Source organism: Rhinatrema bivittatum, chromosome 9 (genome assembly GCF_901001135.1).
Source record: "Rhinatrema bivittatum chromosome 9, aRhiBiv1.1, whole genome shotgun sequence".
NCBI lineage: Eukaryota > Metazoa > Chordata > Amphibia > Gymnophiona > Rhinatrematidae > Rhinatrema > Rhinatrema bivittatum.
In genome coordinates this window covers 256,142,118-256,166,157 of record NC_042623.1, presented here as the reverse complement: position 1 = coordinate 256,166,157, position 24,040 = coordinate 256,142,118, and the positions used below count along the sequence as shown (strand labels likewise).

Sequence of the window (24,040 nt, the reverse complement as noted above, 5' to 3'; positions counted from 1 at the left end):
CACTCCATATCACCCTCGAGGAAATCCCGTAGAACGCTTCAATAGAACCTTAATAGAAATGTTGGGTACATTAGAAGATAAGCGTAAGGAACATTGGAGAAAATATGTTCGGCCACTAGTACATGCCTATAATTGTACTCGGAATGACAGTACTGGAATTTCTCCGTTTTTTCTCATGTTTGGAAGAGAACCTCGACTTCCAATAGACTTATGCTCTGGCATCAGTCCAGTGGGTCATAACGCTAAAACTCATCACCAATATGCACGAGAGTTACGTCAGAGGTTGAAGTATGCATACGAGCTGGCTACTCAGGAAGCTGAGAAACATCAACTAGCCAACAAACGCAGATGGGATGCGAAAGTAATGCCATCCTCAGTGGAAGAGGATGATAGAGTATTGGTCAAGAATGTGAAGTTGAGGGGCAAGCACAAATTGGCTGATCGGTGGGAGTCTTCAGTGTATATTGTGGTAAAACAAATTGAAGGTATACCAGTCTATGTGGTGAAGCCAGAAACAGGGGATGGACCCGAAAGGACGTTACACAGGGATCTACTGCGCCCCTGTGGATTTATTTCTGGAAGAGAAGAGGCTGATATTCACTGTGAACCATTCAATAGTACCAAGCAATTGATGAAAAAGCAGAAGGAGGACGCTGAGGATAGTATGGATGGCTCTATCATGGAGCGGAAGTTCAGATCCAGCTGAACTGGAAGAGAGTCCAATTACTGGTGAAATTCAGTCAAATGGAACATTAAATCCTAATGCGGAGGAGTTTCATCCAGAGTCATGGGAAGAGGATCCTGTGGAAGTTAGTATACCAGTAAATCATAACAATTCATGCGATTTGAACAGCTCAGTCAATGAAGAACAGCATGCATCCTCCTCGGGGAAGAAGAAAATTCTTGATGAATCAATGACCAAAATAGGACTTCTACCGTTACCTCAAAGATCGCAGAGACCAAGGAGACTGCCTAGTAGATTCGATGACTTTGAAGTGCAATTGCCCAAGGGGTTGCACAGCCACAACATATTGAGTCAGTCATATTCAAGGAATCCATTAGAGGTGTGTATATCCATGCAGCAACTAAGTAGTATGATGCAAGAGATATTGAGCAAACAAACAGAGTTAATATATAAGCTGTGGACATAAATACCTGCCGGGGACGTCAGGTTTTAGGAGGGGACCATGTAACATACCTCTAGGAACTAGGGCAGAGAAATGTTGAATCATCATTGTGACATTAAAAGACTGACAATAGAGTGCTGTCTCTTTAAGAGCTGGGGGGGGGGGAAGGAGATTTAAAATTGGATTGTATTGGGCATGTGCAACAGATCACTGCTACAGCTTGAACAGAGTTTTCTGCCCTGCTCTGAACTAATAAATATTATCTGTGCTGATTAAGGTGAGCAGCCCTCTATAATTGTATTCATGTGTAATGTATTTATGTTAGTTAACATTGTTTTGAGATGTATTGAAGTTGTTTATTTACTTTACCTAAAGAGATTCAAAATTGGATTGTATTGGGCATGTGCAACAGATCACTGCTACAGCTTGAACAGAGTTTTCTGCCCTGCTCTGAACTAATAAATATTATCTGTACTGATTAAGCCCTGCTGTGGACGGCTTGGGAGTAATTGAACTGTGCCCTGTCAGGATTTGAAGCTTTTCTTTCGGATAGAGGCTGCTGTATTGTGGATTTGACAGTTGAAGCAAAGAGCAGCACTGACGCCATCTTCAGCTCTAAATTCAAATGGACACACACAGCTCGATACTGTAAGGTGCGGTTGGAGATTAACTCGCTGTGGGCGCACAATTGGGACGCGTAAGGCGATCCTGCGATACAGTCTCCAGTTTCACGCGTCCTTAGCGCTTCTTGAAACCGACCCGTAACCTTTTCCGCACGCAGCATGTATATATGTAAATGAATGAATTAGCTATTTAATGAACGAATTAGCGCCTATACATAAAATGGGTTGCGCGGGTCTAACCTTCGCCTAACGCTTCGCAGACGCGGCTTGCATTTGCAAGTAATTTACATAGAGTATCAAGTGGTATGTGAAGAGAACTGTGCGTGCGGGGAACGAGGGTGCGCCCGGCACTGCCGCACTCTTTCTACCGCGGCCTTAGAGTATCGACCTGACAGTAGGGTACAATCTGGAACTTTGCTTGTTTAGAGACTGCTTAAGGTCGGGTGCTATTATCACATGCTGATTCTGGTTGAAATACTTAACATGAGTTTATGACAAAGTTGAGTTTTCTCTTGTACTATATACATGTGTTTATATGAAAAATGCAGATGCTTAGGAAGTGAACAGATTTATTTCAGCCATTCATCCCAGTAAAGATAAAACTGTTACCCACTAAAGAGCGTGTGGATTCATTTCTGATATTGGGCTGGGAATCAAAGTGCAGGTTTCAGACACAAGGAGTCATAAAGAAATTTGAACCTCAAGGGTTACACTTGCACCACAGCCTTGAGACAGTCCCATCTAACCACAGGTGAGGTATCAGAGACAGGATTTAGTTGTAGATATTCAGTAATGGCCATTCTAACTTGCAATTCCGTCTCCCTAGATTTTATCAAGGATTCATTCAACTTCCATGGCCTGTAGCCAGAAGAACCCTGGAACCCTGACACCGCCCACCAGATTGGGACATGATCCGACCAGGAAATACAGCCAACCCCCGAAGTGGAAGCAGTATGATTAAGAGAGCTGTCAATCAGAAAAAAGTCAATTCTAGTATATAAGTCGTGGGGGGCTGAATAAAAGGGATAGTCCTTATTAGCCATATGTTGCTCACGCCATATATCAATCAGGTTCCAATGGGCCATAAAGCGGCATAAGGCCTTCCGGTCCACCGCCAAGCAATGGGCTCCGGGTTTCAAGCAATCCACCAACGGATTGAGCACTAAATTAAAGTCGCCCCCCACTACTAATTTGCCACAAGGAGAATTAAGTAAAAGGGAATCCAGCTCCTGGAAAAGCTCTCTTTGCATAACATTAGGGCAGTATACATTAACCAAAATCAAAAGTTCCCCACTAATTCTTACATGAACAATAAGGAAACGCCCATGAGCATCCCGATAAACAGAATCCACCTGAGCTCCCAAACCATTAGCAATGAGAATTCCCACACCATGATATTTATGAGCAGGAGTGTTAGCAGCAAGAATGATGGGATCATACTGCGGGGCCAAAAGCAACCTCTCATCTCAATTACGCAGATGGGTCTCTTGGATAAATGCAATGGACACGTTAAGGGAGAGCAGTTCCTTAAATAGAACCGACCGCTTATAGGGGGAATTCAACCCTTTGAGATTAAGAGATACAAATTTAACCCCTGCCATAACCCATCGAAAAACCTCCCCCCAATAAGATCAAGAAACAATAATGCAATGAAATCTGAGAAGGAGAAATCCATAATAAACTTATCCCAATATGCAGCCCATGATCATCCATAGTCCAAAATGTTCTTATACAACAATAAAAACCTTCTCTTCACCCACCCCACAATATGTAATCACCATGGCATTCATGGTGTTCCGTGGAGGGAGTACAACCCTGAATCCTCCCACCCCCAGTAATGAAAAAAAAAAAAAAAAAACTTCAAAGGCAGTCCAGTTCCATTCAGGCGAACAACTTAGAAACCAAGATTTCTCAAATATGAAAGTCCAAGGGATTCAACAGATCGAAAGAAAAACAGCAGCCTCTGTTCAAGTGGTTTCCGCTATGGCCACACTGGTGTCCACAGATTGACGCTTCAGTCTGAAGCCTCGCTTCCCCATCCACTGCCACTTTGGTTTATCCACAGATTCTCTGGTCAGAGGCCCTACGGCAGATGAAGGTGATCCCACAAATCCCAGGGGTTCCAGTAGCGGGCGAGCCTCTGCCTCAGATGTTATGCGAGAGGTGGTCCCACTAATGGTGAAGGACAGGCCGCAAGGGAACAACCAATGATAGCAAATGTTCTCTCAACGCAAAAAAAGAGGTCACCACCTGCAAGTCACGTCGCTTTTTTTTAAAGTGGCAGGAGATAAATCACTAAGCCCCAGGTATGGAGAGTGGGAATTTTGTATTTAATCCTTATTAGTTTTAATTATTAGGTGTTTGATGTGTCTGCTGTTTTGAAATATTTTACTGGTGTTTGGGAAATTAAAAAAATTCCCACTCTCCATACCTGGGGCTTAGTGGTGGAGGGAAGGCACCCAGACTTTCTCCTGTCTCTCTCTCATATATGCATCAACACTTTCTTTCTCTCATACATACTCATGCTCACACATGCATGCTTCCTCTCTCAGATGCACATACTTCCACACATATACACACACACACATGCACACACATACACAAACACACACACATGCTGTCTCACACACACAGGCTACTATCAGGTCGGGATCACAAGGTGGCCTCCACTCCACTTGAGCTGCTGGTGGGATGCGGTCCACCAATAGCCCAAAGCCTCTTCTCTACTTAGGCCATTGGTGGACAGATAGGGGTTCACCGAGTGGACTGTGGCCTCACTATTTTGGTTCTTTCCTTTACTTTTCATCCCCTTACCTCACCATCTCAGCTCTTGCTCCCCTTTCCCTCACTGTCTTTCCTCATTCCCCCACTTTTCACCCCTTTTCTTCCTCCAAAGGCTCTTCCCTTCCTTCCCTTCCCACACTCCCTCTAGAGATTCTTCTCCTTCTCACCCCTTACTATCTCAAATAATTCCCCTTTCTCACCTTATTTCCTCATAACCTCAGCTTTTCCCCTCTTTTCCCCCTCTCCTTCCCTTGCTCTATCCTCCCCTTCCTATGCTTTTATCACTTTCTTCCTCCTCCCCCCCCCATGCTCTTCTCCCACTTTCTCACCCAGTACTCCCAGGCTCTTCCTCCTCCCACTTCAACTGCTGGGACTCTCTAGCACAGTTTATTACAGTTGGGCTTCTCCCTCATCCCACATGAGCTGGTAGCAGGAGCAGCATTTGAGTGACGTCATCTCCTACTGTTGCAGAGCCAGTCTCGCGGTAGGAGCTGTGAAATCTCACTGCTCCTCTCACAAGACTGAGCCTGCAGCAGCAGGAGATGACGTCACTCAAATGCTGCCGCTGCTCCTCCTGCCAGCTTGCACAGAGGTTGTGCTTTTTTCCCCCCCTACATCGGATCAGACAGGGGTTTGGCAAGCCTCCAATGCGTCCCGCAGCTTTTTCATCGGCTGCCTGTGGGGTGGTGATCTCTGGGTGGCTCCACAGCCTCCACTCCATTTTGGCCACTGGTGGACCCAGGCTGCCGCTGCCGCCCTGTGCAAGTGTACGGCTTGCACAATGTGTTGCACCGGCCCTGCCCTCTATCGTGGGTTCTTAATCCAGCCACTGGATGTCACCCTTCTTGGTGACTATGACTCCCTTCCCCCCAAGAACTGAGAACAATATTCCCAACTCCAGGTGACCTGGGGTGCAGAACACCTGATCCACTGGGCCAGCCCAAGATTGAACATTTGCCATGATCAAGGTACTGTGAAGGTAAATTGTAGAACTATTCTTTCCAGCTGCTTAAGCTTCCAAGTTTTACCATCCCTGTTGAATGTAACTTTGATTCTTCTGTTTATTCACTTATTTAAAAAAGAAATGTATTTTCTGTTACAGTCCCCTTGTTCAATGTAAACCGATCTGATATGGTATTTAACCATGAAGGTCGGTATAGAGAAATACTAAATAAATAAATAAATAAAAACTAGGCTCAAAAACAGATTATAAAACTTGTGGAAGAAACATGACCTGTCAAACTGGGTCAGAGCAAGGGTCCATCAAACCTAATATCCTGTTTCCAACAGTGTCCAAACCAGGATACAAGTACCTGGCAGGATCTCAAATATTATTTATTTATTAAAACATTTATATACTACGTTATTTAAAATTCTAAACTGCTTATGCCCAGAGATGATAACAGTTTATGGAGGTTTCCTCCAGAACTTGTCCAAACTTTTTTTTTTAAACCAGCTGCGCTAATTGCCTTTATCTTATCCTCCAACAATGAATTAACCCAGGCCATGGGTTCAATAAATCCCTAAAACATGACTACTAGAAAGGCATGATAACAGATGGGCAACTCTGCACATGCCTATATTTCTTATACGCTTCTGCTAAGTACCTGCTGCTTTGCAGTTAGAGTCAGGCTACTGCACGAGATGAACATTTGATCTGGCAGAGCTTATCCATTCTTATGTTCTTATGGAAGAAAATAAAATATGACGTTTCTCAGCATTCAGACAGGTTAATCCATGATCAGAGGATTACGCACCTCTACCAGCAGATAGAGACGGAGCAAAGCTGACGTCACGGTATATATACTCTTGCTCTGACATAAGCCTGCCAGTATTATCCGTCTCCAGCAGATGGTGGATATGCATCTCCCTACTGGGAATTGCTTGTGTAAAAAAAAAAAAAAAAAGGAAAAAGGAGAAAGAGAAGGATTGATCATGCACCGCTTCTCCTGAGGTGATATCTGGTGATCCCTCCCTCAGTCAAGTGCTCCGGTCCCATAGCCAGTTTTCTGGCATGGACTTAGCTGCCAGGAGGGACTCAGCTGAGAGGCTGGTGGATACAGGAAGCCGAGCGCGGTGGTGAAGGCATTAACCCTCTCACCCCACAGCTGGAGACAGACTCTGTACTTGACTGGGACAGGCAGAGCTCAAATAAAGAGTTTTTTGGGGTTTTTTAGGGATTCCTCTTCTGTTTCTGGTCTCCAAGCCTCGGCACGCTGATCTGACATTCGTTCTTGTCTCTGTGGGGGACTTGGGGAGTCACAGTAGTTTTGATGGGTTGAGTAGCTCTTTGAGCTAGGCACCTCTCTCAGGCTTCACTAGGATATTGCATGCTAGGCCGCGGCAGCATGCACACTTTCTTCTGAGCAAGTCTCCCGCAAAAGTAGTGCCTGATGTAGCTTTGCGCCTGCGCTTTCAGGTTGAGTGTCTTTCTGGACCACATAGTTGGGTGTTCACATTTTAGGTGTTTGTGGTACGAGCATTCAATGGAGTATCTAGAGTTATTTATTTATTTATTGAATAATTTTATATACCATCATCACAATGGTTTACAAAGTTTTGTATCTACTAATCTCTCTCTCTCTGCATTCTCGACAGCGAGACCTGCCATTTGGAATACCATGCCCCCAGACTGGAACCCTGCCTTCTAACTTTTCGGAAAAAACTCAAGACTTGGCTATTCCTTCAAGCCTTCCCTTAACTTTCTAAACCATGCAAAATGCCATCTACACAGACCTCGCTATATGGTCGGCTAGGCACCCCGCCTAACCTCCGTCTGTTAAGTTTAACTCTTCTGTCCTTTATCTCCGGCTAACCTAGCCCCCAAGTTCATATTACCCTGTTTACTGTAACTTTGCCTCTTGTTTAAATGGTTTGTTAAGTTATAACCCCCTTGTTCCTTGTAAACCGACATGATATGATACGGTGGGCTGAGGGGGTGGGTTAGGTAGGGGAAGGGAGGGGAAGGTGCGATTTCAGAGCGGCCTCGGAGGGAACAGAGGCAGGCTGCGTGGCTTGGCATGCGCAGGCTGCCGATTTTGGGCAGCCTTGCGCGCGCCGTCCCCGGATTTTAAAGGATACGCGTGTATCTATTAAAATCCGGCGTACTCTTGTTCATGCCTGGTGCGTGAACAAAAGTACGCGCGGGCGTACTTTATTAAAATCTACCCCAATATGTATCATATGTTTGACTCATTGTGTTAACTTTTGCAAACTTGTTAATAAACAGATTTAAACACAAACTGTAAATGGTCGAGTACTTGATGGTCCTCCATAAAGTTCTTACCCCTAGATTCATCAAAATGCATTGGTAATTACCAGGTTCTTGTGGCCTGATTTGGCCTCTGTTGGAAACAGGATGCTGGGCTTGATGGACCCCCTGACCCAGCATGGCAATTTCTTATGATCTTATGTTCTTAATGTTCGGTATAGAAAAGAGTTAGATAAATATATATATATATATATATATATATATATATATATATATATATATATATATATGTATATATATATATATATACTTGGGCATCTGTCCTATTCTTGGGCGTCTTTTTTTTGGGATGTCCTGTCCGGGCTTGCCTGGTACGGACATTCAGTTGAACACACAATTGTCAAATGTTTGTTACTGAGCGTTCTGCTACTGGACGTCCTTATCTATGATGCCGGTAGCAAAGAAGCCTAAGCGCCTTCGATTTGCACTACTTGCCATATTTGGGCATCAAAGATTAGGATCCCCTCTAATCTTTGTTAGTGCTGCTTAGAGGCTCCGGGCAAGTTGTCTCCAACAGATTTTGCTGAGCCTGGTCCTTCCCAGCAGGTTACAGGAAGGGAACCAGAGGAGGATCTGTCAGAGTTTTGAGACTGCCCTAACTGATTCATCAGCAGGGGAGAGCAACTCAGTGGACACCAGACCAACAATCCCTGGTTTTGGAATGGACCCTTCCGCCTTCTTTTGGGTGGAATTTTTTCAAGGGCTACAGTCCTTTCTTCAGGCACATTTGGCAGAGCCAGCCAAACTTGAAAGTTCAGGATCACAAGCTGCCACAGGAAAACGGAAGGCATCTTGGCCTGTTGCAAGTCACACTGATAGGGATCCGGATGGCATGGATAAGGAAGGTGATCCCATACTCCCTGGAGGATAGGGAAATTCCTCCGGGTTGGAACCTTATAGAATGATGTTGTGCACCTTTCACAGAGATTAGTTGTCAGTGCTGATCTCTCAGACACTGAGGATGCTAGGAGTGCTGGGTGCTGATCCTATATCTGAGCCAAAGAAGAATCCCATTTTGGTGACTTTGTGTAAAGCATCATGCTTCTTCCCTATTATGGATGTTATTCAAGAACTGATTGATCTTGAATGGGGCACTCTGGAAGCTAATTTTAAAGGGAGGATGAGCCTTGGAAGTCTGTACCCCCTGGATCCGGTGGCAAGAGAGCAGTTATGTTTTCCGAAAGTGGATGTGCTGGTGTGTTCATTCACTAAGCTGATGACCATTCCGGTAGAAGAGGGAGTGGCACTGAAGGATGCTCAGGATAGGAGAATTGAGGCTATCCTTAAGCAGGCCTTTGAGGCAGTGGGAATGAATTTGCAGATAGCCTCTTGCTGCTCCCTGGTGGCTCATGCTTGTTTGCTTCTATCTCAGGAGGTCGATAAGACTGATTTGAATTCCAGGGCAGTGACAGAACCAGCAGCCACCTTTTTGGTGGATGTGGGCTGTGATCTGGTCCGTACTTCTACCAGAGAGGTGGCTTCGGTGATAGAGCCAGGCATCAGCTGTGGCTGCAGAATTGGTCAGCCAATACAATTTCAAAGTCTAATCTTACAAAATTGTCTTTCAAAGGATCACTCTTATTTGGGAGTGAGTTAGAAATAATGGTCAATAAGTGAGGTGAGTCCAGGTTCCTTGGTTGCCAGAGGATAAGAAGCAGGCACCATGCTCATTCAGTGCAAGAGGCTATTCCAGGGGTTTCAGATGTTTTTGACCCTACAGAGGAGTGGCTTCTCAGAGGGCTGGACCTTTGAGTAGGTATCAGTCCTTTCGGCCCAGGTAGCCCAGACAGGGTGCAGGGCCAGGTGGTGCTGCTTCCTGACTCCCTCAATGAAGGTGTGCCAACCCACCTCCTGGAGCAGGAGATAGGGGGTCACCTCTCTCTTTTTTATCTGAGGTGAGTCAGGATCACATCAGACCAGTGGGCTCTGGAGGTGATAAGGGAAGTCTATGCTGCGGAGTTTCTCAGCATTCCTCAGGATGTCTTCATGAAATCTTCCTGCAGCTCCCCACAAAAGAGGCAGGCAGTAGAGACTATGTTGTCGAGGCTCCTGAGCTTACAGACAGTGATTCCAGTGCCCATGTCACAAGAAAATACAGGCTGTTATTCCATTTATTTCATTGTGCCCAAGAATGAGGGTTCTTTTCATCCCATTCTGGACTTAAAGGGAGTCAATTGGTATTTGTGAGTGACTTTTCTGCATGGAAACCTTATGCTCAGTGATAATGGCAGTAGTCGGGGGAATTTCTTACATCTCTGGATTTGTCAGTGGCATATCTACATATTCTCATTTGACTGGAGCAGCAATGGTTTTTGCAGTTCGCCATTTTAGGGCGACATTATCAATTTCAAGTGCTGCCTTTCGGCTTGGACACTTTGCCCAGAACCTTCTCCAAAGTCATGGTGGTGGTAGGGGCAGCATTGAGAAAGGATGGCATTCTGATCCACCCAAACCTAGATGATTGGCTAATTCAGGCCAAAAGCTTATAAGAGAGTCTTCAAGCCTTGCACAAGATGATCTCCTTGCTGCAGGAGCTAGGTGGTGAACTTGGTCAAAAGCAATTTACAGTCATCTCAGATCCTGGAGTATCTCGGTGTTTGTTTCAACATGAAGCAAGGCAGGGGTTTTCTGCAGGAAATCTGCATTCAGAAGCTGATGGCTCAGGTGTGACTATTGATAGAAGCAGTTCACCTGAAGGTATGGTCTTACCTGCAGGTATTTGGTTTGATTGTGGCCACCCTAGAGGTGGTTCCATGGGTAAGGGTGAATATGCATCCTCTTCAGTGCACACTGCTTGCACGGTGGAGTCCACAGTCTCAGGACTTCTCGATATGGCTTCAGTTATCGGTGGAGATCGGCATCGATTGAAATGGTGGTTGCAGGCAGATCATCTAAGGAAGTGAGTTTCCTTGCAAGTTCCAGACTGCAACTATTGATAGAAGCAGTTAGCTTGAAGGTATGATCTTACCTGCAGATACTCGGTTTGATGGCGGCCACCCATGGGCAAGGGCGCATATGCTTGCACAGTGGAGTCCACAATCTCAGGACTACTCGATACAGTCAGTTACAGGTGGAGATTGGCATCCAACTGAAATGGTGGCTGCAGGCAGATCTAAGGAAGTGAGTTTCCTTGCAAGCTCCAGACTGGCTGGTGCTCATGATGGATGCAAGCTTCCAGGGTTGGGGGACTTATTGTCAGGAGTTGATGGCGCAGGGGCACCGGAGTGCAGAGGAGTCTCTCTGGAGCATCAATTGTCTGGAAGCCCGTGCCATTTGGTTAGTATGCTTGTGGTTCGTCGGCTGCTTGCAAGGTCAAGTGGTCCAAGAAATGTCAGTCAATGCGACGACAGGGTCTGGGGCCTACCATATCTAGACTTGCTAGTGACATCACACAACGTGAAGGTTCCTCGTTTTTTCAGTCGCAAGTGAGAGCCAAAGCCTCTGGGCATCGATGCTCTAGTGCAGGAGTGGCTGAGGGGCAAGCTTCCAACTGTGGCCCTTGTTCAGTTGGTTGGTTTGGAGGATCGAGACACACATGGAGATGGTGCTTCTGGTGGCTCCCAACTGGCCCAGAAGGCCATGGTATGCAGATCTGCGGAGACTCTTGTCAGACTCTCCTCTCTGGTTACCGGTCTAAAGGGATCTGTTATGACAGGGTCCTATTCTTCACGAAGATCTGACTTGATTTTGTGTTATGATATGGCCTTTGATAGGGCTCAGTTGCCAAAGCATGGATATTCCACTGCTGTGATTTCTACCTTGCTTCGAGCTTTGAAGTTCTCCACTTTCTTGCCTATGTTTTGCTTTGGCAAGTATTTGAGGCTTGGTGTGAGGAATGAGGGGTTCATCCTCATTCGGTTAAGATCCCGCTCATGTTGGACTTCTTGCAGGATGGATTGATTAAGGGTTTGGCCCTTAATTACTTGAAGGTACAGGTGATGCCTTTTGCCTGTTTCTAGGGTCAGGGAAAGGTGGACCCTTTTCAGCCCAACCGGATGTGGCCTGATTCTTGAAGGGGGTGAAGCATCTTCGTTCTCCCTTGTGGTTGCGGTGCCGTTATGGAGTCTTAATCTGGTTCTGGATTTTCTGACAGGTCCCACTTTTTGACCACTGAATATCCTCTCCTTGTGGTTACTTACCTTGAAGATGGTTTTTCTTGTAGCAATTTTCTCTGCATGTAGACTTTCTGAATTGCAGGCTCTTTCTTGCCGGGAAACGTTCCTGTGAGTGACTCCGGGGGCAGTCCAGCTGCAAACTGTTCAGTCTTTTTTGCCAAGTGTGGTATCAGACTTTCCATTAAATCTATCAATTTCCCTGCTGACCTGGACAGGGAGAGAGATGTGGATGAATATCGTCTGTTGCAGACCTTGGATGTCATATGACATCTCTTGAGGTACTTGGAGGTTTCTAGACCTCTTAGGAAGACTGACTGACTGTTTGTATTCCACAGTGTGGGTAAACAGGGTAAGCTAGTGTCGCGGGCTACAATAGCCTGCTGGATTAAGGAGGTTATCACAGCCTTGTATGTGGATGCTGAGCAGCCATTATTGAAACAGATTAGGGCTCATTCCATTAGGGCTCAGGCAGCGTTATGGGTGGAGCTTTGATTGTTATCTCCTGTTGAAATTTGCCGAGCGGCGACATGGTTCTCCTTACACACTTTTTCCAGGTATTACCGTCTGGATGTGCAGGCCCGAGAGGACGCAGCCTTCGCACGTGCTGTGTTGGTCCAACAGCGGGCAACTTGCCTTGAAATTAGCATCCTCTTCAGGAATAACTTGGATACATCCCATTGGTCATAGATTAATCTGTCTGAATGTCTTTTCTCTAGTGAAGACAGGTTAATCCACTTTCCTGCCCTTGGCTGCCGGTTTGTGGTTCTGTTGTCCTCCTGAGTGGCTGCGTTTCCAGGGATAACTGGTAAATGTCAATTTCAGTCCCTAGATTAGTGATGTTACACTCTTTGTCTGAGCTCAGTGTTTCCTGTTGGCTGAGTGCTTGAGTGGTTGTCTGTTAATGGTTATAATCAAGTATTGTTAGTTTGTCCACAGTTGGCTTTTGCAGAGAATACTGGCAGGCTGATGTCAGAGAGCAGGTATATATACTGTGACATCAGCTTTACTCCATCTCCATCTGCTGATAGAGGTGTATAACTCACTAGTATATAATTAACCTGTCTTAATTAGAGAAAAGGATATTATCAAGTAAGTAAGTAATTTCTCAGTGTCTGCTAACAGGTCATGCCTTTGGAGTTTAATATGCATTCTAGGAAAAGGAGAATTGATGCAACACCTGCAGATAGATTAGGTCAAGGATGCTAGAACTGACCTACCTCCATTGGTAACAATCCTTCCTTTAAAGAGCAAATCCATAAAGCAGAACTATAGAAACAATAATCATTTCTCTACATTGAGGATGCTTTACCTGTTGCAGAAATATTCGTTCTTGCTTCTAAGAAGAAAAGTCTGGTTACAGCATTATTGTTTTCAGTGTCTGTATCATAAATGCCACCTGCTGATCCTCTACATCTTCCAGAAAATGCAGATGGAAGACTTCTCCTGGAAGTTTGACGTTGAATCTGGGTATCTGTAATACAAATCTCTTTTAAGTACAGCCACCCCCAAATCCTTATTGTGTGTGCAGAAAAACAGAGGGCAACTTTCAAACTGTGTGCCAAAGTATAAACTCTGCAAGTATTTTTACCTGTAGACCTTTTATGGCAATTTTCAAAGGGTAAACGTTGAAAACTGGGTCAGAAAAAGTACTCACACAGACCTGCAATATATACAAATGCTTTTGCCAGTGAAATTCTAAGGGTACATATACACATATGCACATAACTGCATGCATCTGTGTGTAAATACTGACATCTCCCAGGAGCGCCTCCTCTCTCTGTTTAAAAGCACGCATATACTGGCACTATGAGCATGGGCAGAGAGGGTGGGCAATTTTCAAAAAGCCCATTTCCACATGTAAAACACTGTTTATGTTTGGAAATGCCTCTGAAAATTGCCCTCGCTATGGGGTCTGTTTCCTGAGCTGCAGTACTTTCTCTCAGTTCTGCAGGTCTGTGAGTCCTGTGGTCTTTTTCCCAGGTACTATTTTACCACTGGAACAATTCCCTGCTACAGCCATTGGGTGGTCTAATGAGATCCCCTCTCAACTCCCTCCCTGCCACCCCCTGAGGTGACCAAAATTGCTAAAAGTAAATTTTAAAACATTTGTGGGCCTAGTCCCACCGCCAAACCCCACTCACTTGTGTATTGAGCCCCCTTGGATCTCTTCCTCACCCTGGTCCTTCCACTCTAATCCACACACCCAGGACTCCCTCTCCTCTCAATTCATTTACTGCAAGCTCCCTGGTGTCCAATGTTTGCCAGAGTGCCCCCTAGAGTTTCAGCTTCTTTCATGTCATTGTCAAAGTGGCACTGGCTGGCCTCAGGCAGATTTTTGCCCCATCAGATGTCAGGGAAAAAGTCTTGCCTGGGGCCAGCTGGCATCATTTTGATGACGGCACAGACGGAGCTGGATGCCTTGGGGGTGCTCCAGCAAGCTCTGTACACCAAGGATCTGTAAGTAAGTGCTGGGGGGGAGGGTTCTGGGTGGTGGGCCTAGGATGGAAGAAGGAGGTCTGCAGAGGCCCAATTTTTACAACACAAGAGGGTGGAGCTAGGCCTGCAATTTTAAATCATTTTTAAATTACTTTTACCATCTTTAGTTGCCTCAGGGGATGGCAGGGAGAGGGGAGAAAGGAGATTTCATTAGACACCCCCCCCCCCCCTGCTGGGAGAAGGGGGAGCCTGAAAGTTGCACCAACCCCTTTAAAAGAAGACCTGGGAGCATCAGGACATGTGTTATTGTCCTGATGGTCCCTGTGAGGCAGTGCCCTCGGTGTTCCCCTATTTACCGGTGCAGGACCAGGCTAGATGCCTGGTCCACCTTAAATTGCTTAAAGAGAGTATGCTGTATGGACGGGATCCTGTGGGGCAGGTGGAGCTCAAAGGGCATAACCAGAAACGGGGGAATAAGAGCTGGGATCCAGGTGGGGATAACCAGACCAGGCCCAGGTCTCCAGGAGGAAGGCAGCTCCTGATGATTAACACTATCCAAACACTGAGCTGAGACGAAGTTGTGTGAGCACTGAGGGAAGCAGTACAAACTGTGAATTGAGCGAGTACACTGTCTGAAGGGAAGACAGTCTACTTTTATGCATGTGTGAAGCTGTAATAAAGATATATTGTTTTAAGCAAGGCTGGAATCACATTAGTTTGTTTCCAGGTCTATGGGAATCACCTCTCGTACCCACACTCCCAGGGAAATTTAGCTTCAACTTTCAATCAAGTAGCACAGTGTGCTAATTTCAAGGGAAGTTGTATTATTTTGTTAACATAATATTTCCCTAGTTATGATCTGATTTGCATGTGTTTGCATGCATACCAGCTCATTTTAATACCCACATTGCGCTAGGTTTTTTTTTAGAGGGGTGGATAACATGCAGAATTTCAATTCTGTATATTTTCCCTGTGTACGCTGTTTACCATATGGTATAGCCTCAACGCAGCTGAGAAAATGACCCCCTGAGACTGTTAGTATCAAATAAAAATCTTAAATGCCTGGGTAAAGTAACAATATCTTACTCATGCACAGCTTGATTTAAATGTTGTCAGAGGTTCTTGGTTTGCTTTACAAATCATGTGTTTTAATCATAGACAGAAGAACTGTGGTGAAGCTCTGCTAAGCAGGGACTGTATCTTATAAGTATTTATACAGTGCTACATAAACATATGTCTAGTAGCTGCAGAGAAATGATAAATAGGAGTAGTAGTAGTAGTTCTTTTCAATTGTAAGCCTCTTCATTTAGACACCGATAGAGTGAAAAATCAGGCATAACCATGCTAGGTAAAACGTTTGTGCACCATTCTGGTCAGCTTTTGCTGAGTGTACAGTATATAAAAGTTGGAAATAAATAAATAAATTGGCAAAACTATCAACAGCTAGAATTGTAGCTCTGATATGATAGTCTGTGTAGAAGTATTGTCATTTACTTACATAGTAGTCCATATTCAGATGTTAAACCTAAAGTTCCAGGTTTATGTTTAAACATTTTTATTAACTTTGTCTGAAAGCATAACAGCAACACATTATTGTCTGGGTGCGGTTTGTTCTGCCGCCGCCCCCAGCATTACTGACAGCAGTCAGAATAATAACAACCAGAACCCCCATACGCCCGCCCCCCCACCCTCCAACCATCGTCGATCCAGTCCAATAGATTCCTTCATGGGAGTCCTGACCAACACAAATCAAGTCCAGGTCCAGCAGTGAAAGTGAAGCAATAGGAAACTCCAGCAGGTCATGTCAACCGACATCAGTCATTAAGAATTCGGCTCCGAGCCCGGTGTGGGAGCGATTGGATATATGGTTCCCAAACGGCCAAGAATCTCTTACGCAGTTGTGGAGGACCCTTTGAAGAAAGAGATTCCATATACATCATATTAAACAATAGGTTTCTCCACACCCAAAAGGAGGGTGGATCTACCTCTCGCCATTGTCCAAGAATGACCTTCTTTCCCACCAGGCTCGCCTTTTGTATAAAAAGGCGAGTGCCCAATTCACGGAGCCGCATCTCCGGGATAGAACCAAACAGCAGCCACCGGGACTCTATGGGGATAGAAACCCCCAATATCCCCGCTATATATTTAGCAATACGGGACCAGAACCGCAAAACCGCAGGACAAGACCAGAAAACATGGGTCAGCGTACCTGTACAGCCCGGGCATCGAAGACAGCACGCTGAAATCGCAATATGCTGTTGAAATGCTCGCTGTGGTGAAATGTACGCCCGTCCTAAAAATTTAAACAGCAGTTCACGATAAGCACAGTTGCTCGTGATCTGAGAGATCCCACGATAGCAGGTTCGTAACACAGTGGCTGTCATCTGGAACTCCCCGTCTGCAGTCCAACGGGCTGCCAGGATCTCAAAAAAATCCAAACTGTCAAGCCTAGTTAAACCTTTATAATACATAGAAAGGGAAGGGGCTTTAGTCTGGGAAAGGTGCAAAAACTCCTCCACCCGCTGAAAGACCCGCAGTTGCAGAAAAGCCTGCGGTAAAGATTTAATATAATGATCTAATTGCATATAGGGAAAGACGTCTTTACTCGCCATGCCGTATAATTCCCGGAATTCCGGCCAGGTGAGTCGTCGCCCCTCAGAATGATATAGGTGCCCCAAATAGGTGACCCCCAGCCCATACCATCTCCTGAAAGCTCTCGATTGAGTGCCCGGAGAAGAGTCAGGATTTCCCACAACAGATAATAGATATGCACACATTCGGGGTAAATGTAATTTTTTAGTAAGTGTCTCCCACGTTTGTCTAAGAGGCGCAACCAAAACAGAGTTCGTGAACACATAAGGTAAACTACGCCGCTCCAACTGCAGCGCACAAGGGAGGGCAATAGGGAAAGTACTCGCCCTATCTGCCTCCAATGACGTGAAAACCGTCTCATCTAACAGCCAGTCCCGGATAATACGTGCGTTACACGCCAGATTATATAGCTGCAGGTCCGGGACCCCTAAACCCCCAGCCCCCCAGCGCCTCTTCAGCCACTCTAATGGCACACGAGCCCTGCCCCCCTTCCAGAGAAAACGTCCCAGGGCCTTATCCACCGCCCTCCTATCTGGACGGGCTAGATGGACTGGTAGATTTTGCAAAACGTAGAGCCACTTGGGCAAAACCACCATCTTATATAAGTTCACTCGGCCAATAAGGGACAAAGGTAGCGGCCCCCAACGTTGCAATAAATCCATCGTCATCTGAAGGAGCGAGGGAATATTGTCCGAATAGACATTGGCCGGGTTCGCCGATATATTAATACCCAAGTATCGAAGCGTAGGGGAAGCCCATTGCAAAGGAAACGAACCGGTCCAGGTCTCTCGCACCGCCCCCGGGCCAGCAAGCGCCATAGACTTCCCCCAATTAATACGCAGTCCCGAAAACTCCCCAAAGTTTCCCATAACGTCCAGTAATAGGGAAAGCGAAGCCTGAGGGTCCGTTAAGTACACCAATAAGTCATCGGCAAATGCCACGCATTTAAAGATGGTATTGTGGAGCCGGACCCCACGTATCCCCCTCGTGTTTTGAATGGTCAACAGGAGGGGCTCCAACTGCAGCACATATAACATGGGGGAAAGGGGACACCCCTGTCTCGTTCCCCGCCTAATAGGGAAGGGAGCCGAACAGCCCCCATTAACCAAAATGGAAGCCTGAGGATCTGTATAAAGCAGCTGCACCGCCCGAAGAAAAAACCCTTCAAAGCCCATACGGCGGAGAACATAAAACAGGTATGGCCACTCCACCCGATCAAACGCCTTTTCCGCGTCAAAGCTGATCGTAATGGATGGGGTCTGCAAGTAATGACCCAGTTCAAGGGCCGCAAGAATTTTCCGAACATTCGAAAGGATGTAGCGTTTGCGTACGAACCCCACCTGATGGTTCCCTACCAAATCCGGGAGGACACCTGCCAGTCGATCTGCCAAAATCTTAGCCAACAACTTCTGATCGTAGTTAATCAGGGAAATCGGCCGATACGACTCTACCCGCTGGGGATCCTTCCCCGGCTTTACAATCATAGTGATATGGGCCGTGTTCATCTGCGGCGGGTATCCACCTTTTGTAATTATATCCATGAAAAAAGCCTTCATAGGGCTACTAACTTTATCAATCACACTGCGATAAAATTCAGCCGTAAAGCCGTCCGGTCCGGGGGCTTTCAACCGTTTAGAATGCAGGATACCACCCCTAATTTCCAAATCAGTGATGGGGGCATTAAGCTTCTGCCGCTGCTCTAATGTAAGCTCAGGGAGGGCTATAGCTTCGCAGAACCTGGAGCATTTGTCCTCATTCCAGTCCCCCGCACTATACAACTTAACGTAGTAATCACGAAAGAGAGTTAGGATAGTCGGAGTGCGGTTTTCAACCTGACCGGACGCATTCTTCAAACCCGCCACATATCGCGCCCCCTTAGAGGCCCTGATCAAATTAGACATCAGCTTCCCGGCCTTATTTCCATATCTGTACAATTGAAACTGATAGTACAATATACTCCTTTTAGCCCGAGAATGTAAAACACTATTCAACTTACATTGCAAAGAGTAATATTGGTCGCGAAGAGGACCGGTATTGTTACACAGGAGCTGGGTTTTTACCCGCCGTAATTGATCAGTAAGTTTTAGAACTTGCGCATTGATGGATCTCCGTCTATGGGCCACATAGGAAATAATATCCCCACGTAGGACGGCCTTAGCCGTGTACCAAAACAAAGAGGGATCCTCCTCGTGTGCCTTGTTCAGGAGCGCATAATCAGACCATTTGTCCAAAAGATAACTCTGAAATTTGGGGTCATCAGCTAGGAAATAGGGGAATCTCCAAGTCCTCCCCCCCGGCGGTACTGGTACGAATTGGAGATCCACCCATACCGGGGCGTGATCGGAAATGACAATAGTTTCAATACCAGCCTCCCCCACCAGTGGAAAAGCGTGGCCACTCAGTAAGAGATAGTCGATACGGGCGTACGTCGCATGCACCCGAGACAGGTGGGTAAACTCTTTAACCCCCGGATTGAGCGTCCTCCACACATCTACCAACTGTAAGGAGGATTCCAACAACTCAATACCTTTCCCCATCCCCACCTCCCGCCGAGTCACATGCGAGGCGTCAACCTGAGGGTCCTTAACTGTGTTAAAGTCCCCTCCTACAATAATAGTATCAGTCAGGTAGGGGAGAAGCAGCCGATTTATCGTCCGAAAGAACTTAGCGTTGTATGTATTTGGTGCGTAGACATTGCAGAACACCACTTGCCGCTGATAAACTTCGGTCACCACTATAAGAAAACGCCCCTCCGGATCCTTAATTTCCTTACTAATCTGCAGCGGCAAATTCTTATGAAACAAGATAGCCACACCCGCTGACCGGGTCGTCGCCGAGGCGTAGGTCACCTGTCCCACCCAAGATTTGCGAAGTTTCAAGTGCTCGCTATCAGTGAGATGAGTCTCTTGTAGAAAACCCACCAGGGCTCCCTTCCTATTGAGATGGGATAAGATTTTAGTACGTTTAACAGGAGAGTTTATGCCACAGACATTCCAGGACACTACACGAGTGGAATTACTAGAGTCTCACACCATAAGCAGGTATACAAAGCAGAGCATAAATTGAAAAACTCGCCTGAACCCTCCCAGCCGGAGCCCAGGCACCAAACACTACTACAGAAGACCAAAGACAAGAACCATAACAAAATAGTTCAAGGAATGTTTCCCGCAAAATACCGTCGACGATGGTCCCCCCAACCCTCCCCCTCCCCTTCCCCCCCCCCCCCCACATGTCTTCCCAAACCACCCAGCACCAAGCTAAACATAAGCCCGTGCTGTATGAGTGGAGATCACGTAGCCTTCCCCTACACGGGTGGGCTCCTATCATGCCGTCCCCCCCCCCCCCCCCCCCCATCCCCGCCCCACCGTTTCCCGCTGCTTGCATCTCCAGGCCCCCACCAAGGCCGTCGCTAATAAGCAACCCTCCTGGTACATGGCAGCAAAAGAAAAAAAAATAATAATAATAGCAATAAAAAAAACAAAAAAAAAAACAAAAAAAAAAAACAAAAAACCCCATACAGTGAACAGAGTAAGCACAGAGCAAGAAGAAGCGATACCCACCAGAAATGCAGCTTAAGAAAAGCACTCTATAGCAGGGGTGAAAATCATGGTGGACAATAAGTACTTTAATAACAAGTGCAGTTCCCATCCTGGTGTCCCCACACCCCCGTCTCGAAATACAGTAAAAGAAACCCCAAGGGTGGTCATATAATACAAAAGAGAAACGGGAATGCAGTACAATGAGCCATATAAGCAGTGGTCCCCTTCAATAGGCAGCAATCAATCCAACGGCGGAGTCCCAGGCAAAACTGTAAGGGAGGCTCCCCCATGATGTTGATAAAGGGGGGAAGAAGAAAAATTAAAAAAAACAATAATTAAAAAGGAGAAAAAAAACAAAAAAAAAATGCCATAAGTCTGGTCTGTCCCTCAACAAGGTAGTGCCAACTGAAAAAAAAAGAAAAGTTCCAATGATAAGGGAGCACATTGCTACTAGGGCCGAAATACGAGCCTGTGTCAGCACCTCGTTGACCCCAGGCCACTGTCTACCACTCAGCAAGGATAATCGGCCATACAAAGCAAAGTAAAAAAGAAAAAAAAAAAAAAACCCAGGACAGGGCTAAATTGAGATGCAGTAAAAAAAAAAAAAAAATTACTCTTTGCAAGCAGTTTGCGGCCAACGCTTCTCAGCAATACCCTCAGCTCTCCGACCACGTGTGCCCTTACATGCCCGCTCACCCGTTCGCCGGAGCATCAGCTTTGGTTGATTCGACAAAAATCTTGGCCGCCTCCGGGGTTTCCAACCACTTAACTCCAGCGGCCGTCGCCACTCGCAGTCTCGCGGGGTAGATGAGGGTCGCCCGGAGGCCCAGATTAATGAGCTGCGAGCAGTGCGGGGCCATGGCGCGCCGACGCTGGGAGACCCCGGATGAAAAATCTTGGAACAGAAGAATCTTGCACCCGTCCGACATCAGACTCCGGCCGCCCCTCAAGGCCCGCAGGATCTCAATTTTATGAGCGTAATTCAGCAGCTTAGCGATCACGGGGCGCGGTCTGGCCTGTTCGGCCTGCCTTTGGCCCAAGCGATGCGCCCTCTCCACCCTCAACGGGCCATTTTGAGATGACAAATTGAGCTGTTCTTGGAGCCATTTCTCAAGATAAGCCGGTAAGTTAACGTCTAAAATCGACTCCGGGAGGCCGATGAGACGAATATTCGACCTCCTCGACCGATTCTCGAGATCTTCCAAGCGTTGAGCCTGCTGCGCCACCGTGGTTTGTAGGGCCCCGATATCCCTCCTCGCCACCACGAGGTCGTCTTGTGTCTCAGACACCCTCGTCTCCAGCTCCCCGAAGCGCGCCTCATAGCCCGCGATCGACTGCGTTAACCCGGCTAACTGGTCCGCAATGGCTTTAAGTTCGGGGCCAATGGCCGCAGTGACTGCCGTCTTGATCTGCTCAAGGTCAGGGCCTACCACCGGCAGGCCCTGTTGCGGGCGATCCGGGGAAGATGGCGGCTCAGCGCCTCTAACCTTCTCCCTGTCCTTTTCCTTACGAACCATTCTGGTCGCCATGATCGCTGTCCGGGACAATATGGAGAGCTGTAATATCGTGCTGATCAAGCCAATTAGTGGGGCTAATCGTTTGGGTGGGCCCGGGATGGGCGAGGATCAGGGGCCGGCAACCGGAGCTAGGGCACCCACATCCGTCTTCCCCGCTGGCTCACGTGATCTCCACAAAACCCCAAGTTCCAGGTTTAAATCCTAACTCCCCTAGTCACCATGTGAAAGTCAAAAGGTTATTTTTTTTTTGACTTGGGTCCTGGACTTTTTATGCAAGTTTATTAATAAGTATGGACTCTGCCATTTGATAGCCCTATAAGCATTAACAGTGGCAGAATATATGCTTGTAAAGGAAGTTAGACTAAAAGCATGCACTATTGCTTTAAAATAAATAATACCATGTAAGCTTTCTGGGAAACTAAAATACTAAACCAGCCTAAGCATTAGTTCTTTGCCTCACTCCCCTGTGCTTTAAGTAATTATAAAATGCAGGTGCTAGACACAGTTGTAGTCTACGGAGTGCTCATTACGTTTAAGCTATGAGCTTCAAGTTGTGAGAGGTTCTCTCATTTTTTTTTTTTTAATAAAATGAGTTGCAATCCTTCTTGGTTAGAAAGTGTGTCCCCGAGCTCATTGGGCTCAAAAGGAAAATGAGAAGAGCTGAACATATCTGATGGCATCAGAGCATTAAATCCAACAAAGCTCAATTTATTCTGATTTGCTCTCAGTAAAGGGCCAGTTTCATTTCTTGTAAAAAAAAAAAAATCCTACTATAATTTGTTTACAAACCTTCCTTAATCATCCAAAGAAATTCTTTGAAGTTGTCAACAGTTTGTTTTGTTCAGACCCCAATGCTTCCTCTAATAGCAGTCTGGATTGTGAATTGGACAAGGACTAGGGGGCACTCCATGAAGTTAGCATGTAGCACATTTAAAACTAATCAGAGAAAATTCTCTCTCACTCAACACACAATTAAACTCTGGAATGTATTGCCAGAGGATGTGGTTAGTGCAGTTAGTGTAGCTGGGCTTAAAAAAGGTTTAGGTACATTCTTGGAGGAGAAGTCTATTAACTGCTATTAATCAAATTGTCTTAGAGAATAGCCACTGCTATTCTGGCATAGGTAGCATGGGATCTACTTAGTGTTTTGGTTCTTACCAGGTATTTGTAGCTTGGATTGGCCACTGTTGGAAACAGGATGCTGGGCTTGATGGACCCTTGGTCTGACCCAGTATGACAATTTCATATGTTCTTATGTTCTAAAAGGTGTTGCCATCCTTTCAGTTAGGGCAGCTGCCCCTATGGTTCCATCTCCATCAGACACGGAGGTTCAGTTGACCTGTTTGCTGGTCCCAGTTTGAGGTAGTTACTAACACAGAGGTCAAAATGTCCTTAAAGTTGCTTAGAGCTTCCCATTGTCTGCAAGATCCTTGCCCAGTAGGTCATTTAATCAGCTTATTACCTCTCCTTCAGAATGCAATCACAGTTACAAAGAACTTAGCCCTTGCCCAAGGGATTGTTCTTGCATGCCTTAAGATGGCCTTGGTCAAACCAGTCCTAAAAAATGTCAATTTACCTCCTGATTCTGTCTCAAGTTATAAACCTGTTCTAATCTTTTCACCATGGTTAAAATGTGTAACCTATCATTAAAATCATCCATTGTACCTGAAGACTGGAGGGCGGCCAATGTAACCCCAATATTTAAAGAGGGCTCCAGGGGTGATCCAGGAAACTATAGACCAGTGAGCCTGACTTCAGTGCTGGGAAAATAGTGGAAACTATTCTAAAGATCAAAATCACAGAGCATATACAAAGACATGGTTTAATGGAACACAGTGAGCATGGATTTACCCAAGGGAAGTCTTGCCTCACAAATCTGCTTCACTTTTTTGAAGGGGTTAATAAACACGTGGATAAAGGTGAACCGGTAGATATAGTGTATTTGGATTTTCAGAAGGTGTTTGACAAAGTCCCTCATGAGAGGCTTCTAAGAAAACTAAAAAGTCATGGGATAGGAGGCGATGTCCTTTCATGGA

At 46.1% G+C, this 24,040-nt stretch overlaps 1 protein-coding gene across 1 annotated transcript in view; it reads right to left on the bottom strand.

Moving 5' to 3' along the window:
* Nucleotides 1-24,040, bottom strand: part of WDR49 (WD repeat domain 49) — a 131,396-nt gene that overhangs the window by 44,707 nt on the left and 62,649 nt on the right. The window contains exon 13 of the mRNA XM_029616832.1: nt 13,230-13,391. Coding sequence (XP_029472692.1) covers nt 13,230-13,391 — 162 coding nt within the window. The remainder of the gene's footprint in view (nt 1-13,229; nt 13,392-24,040) is intronic.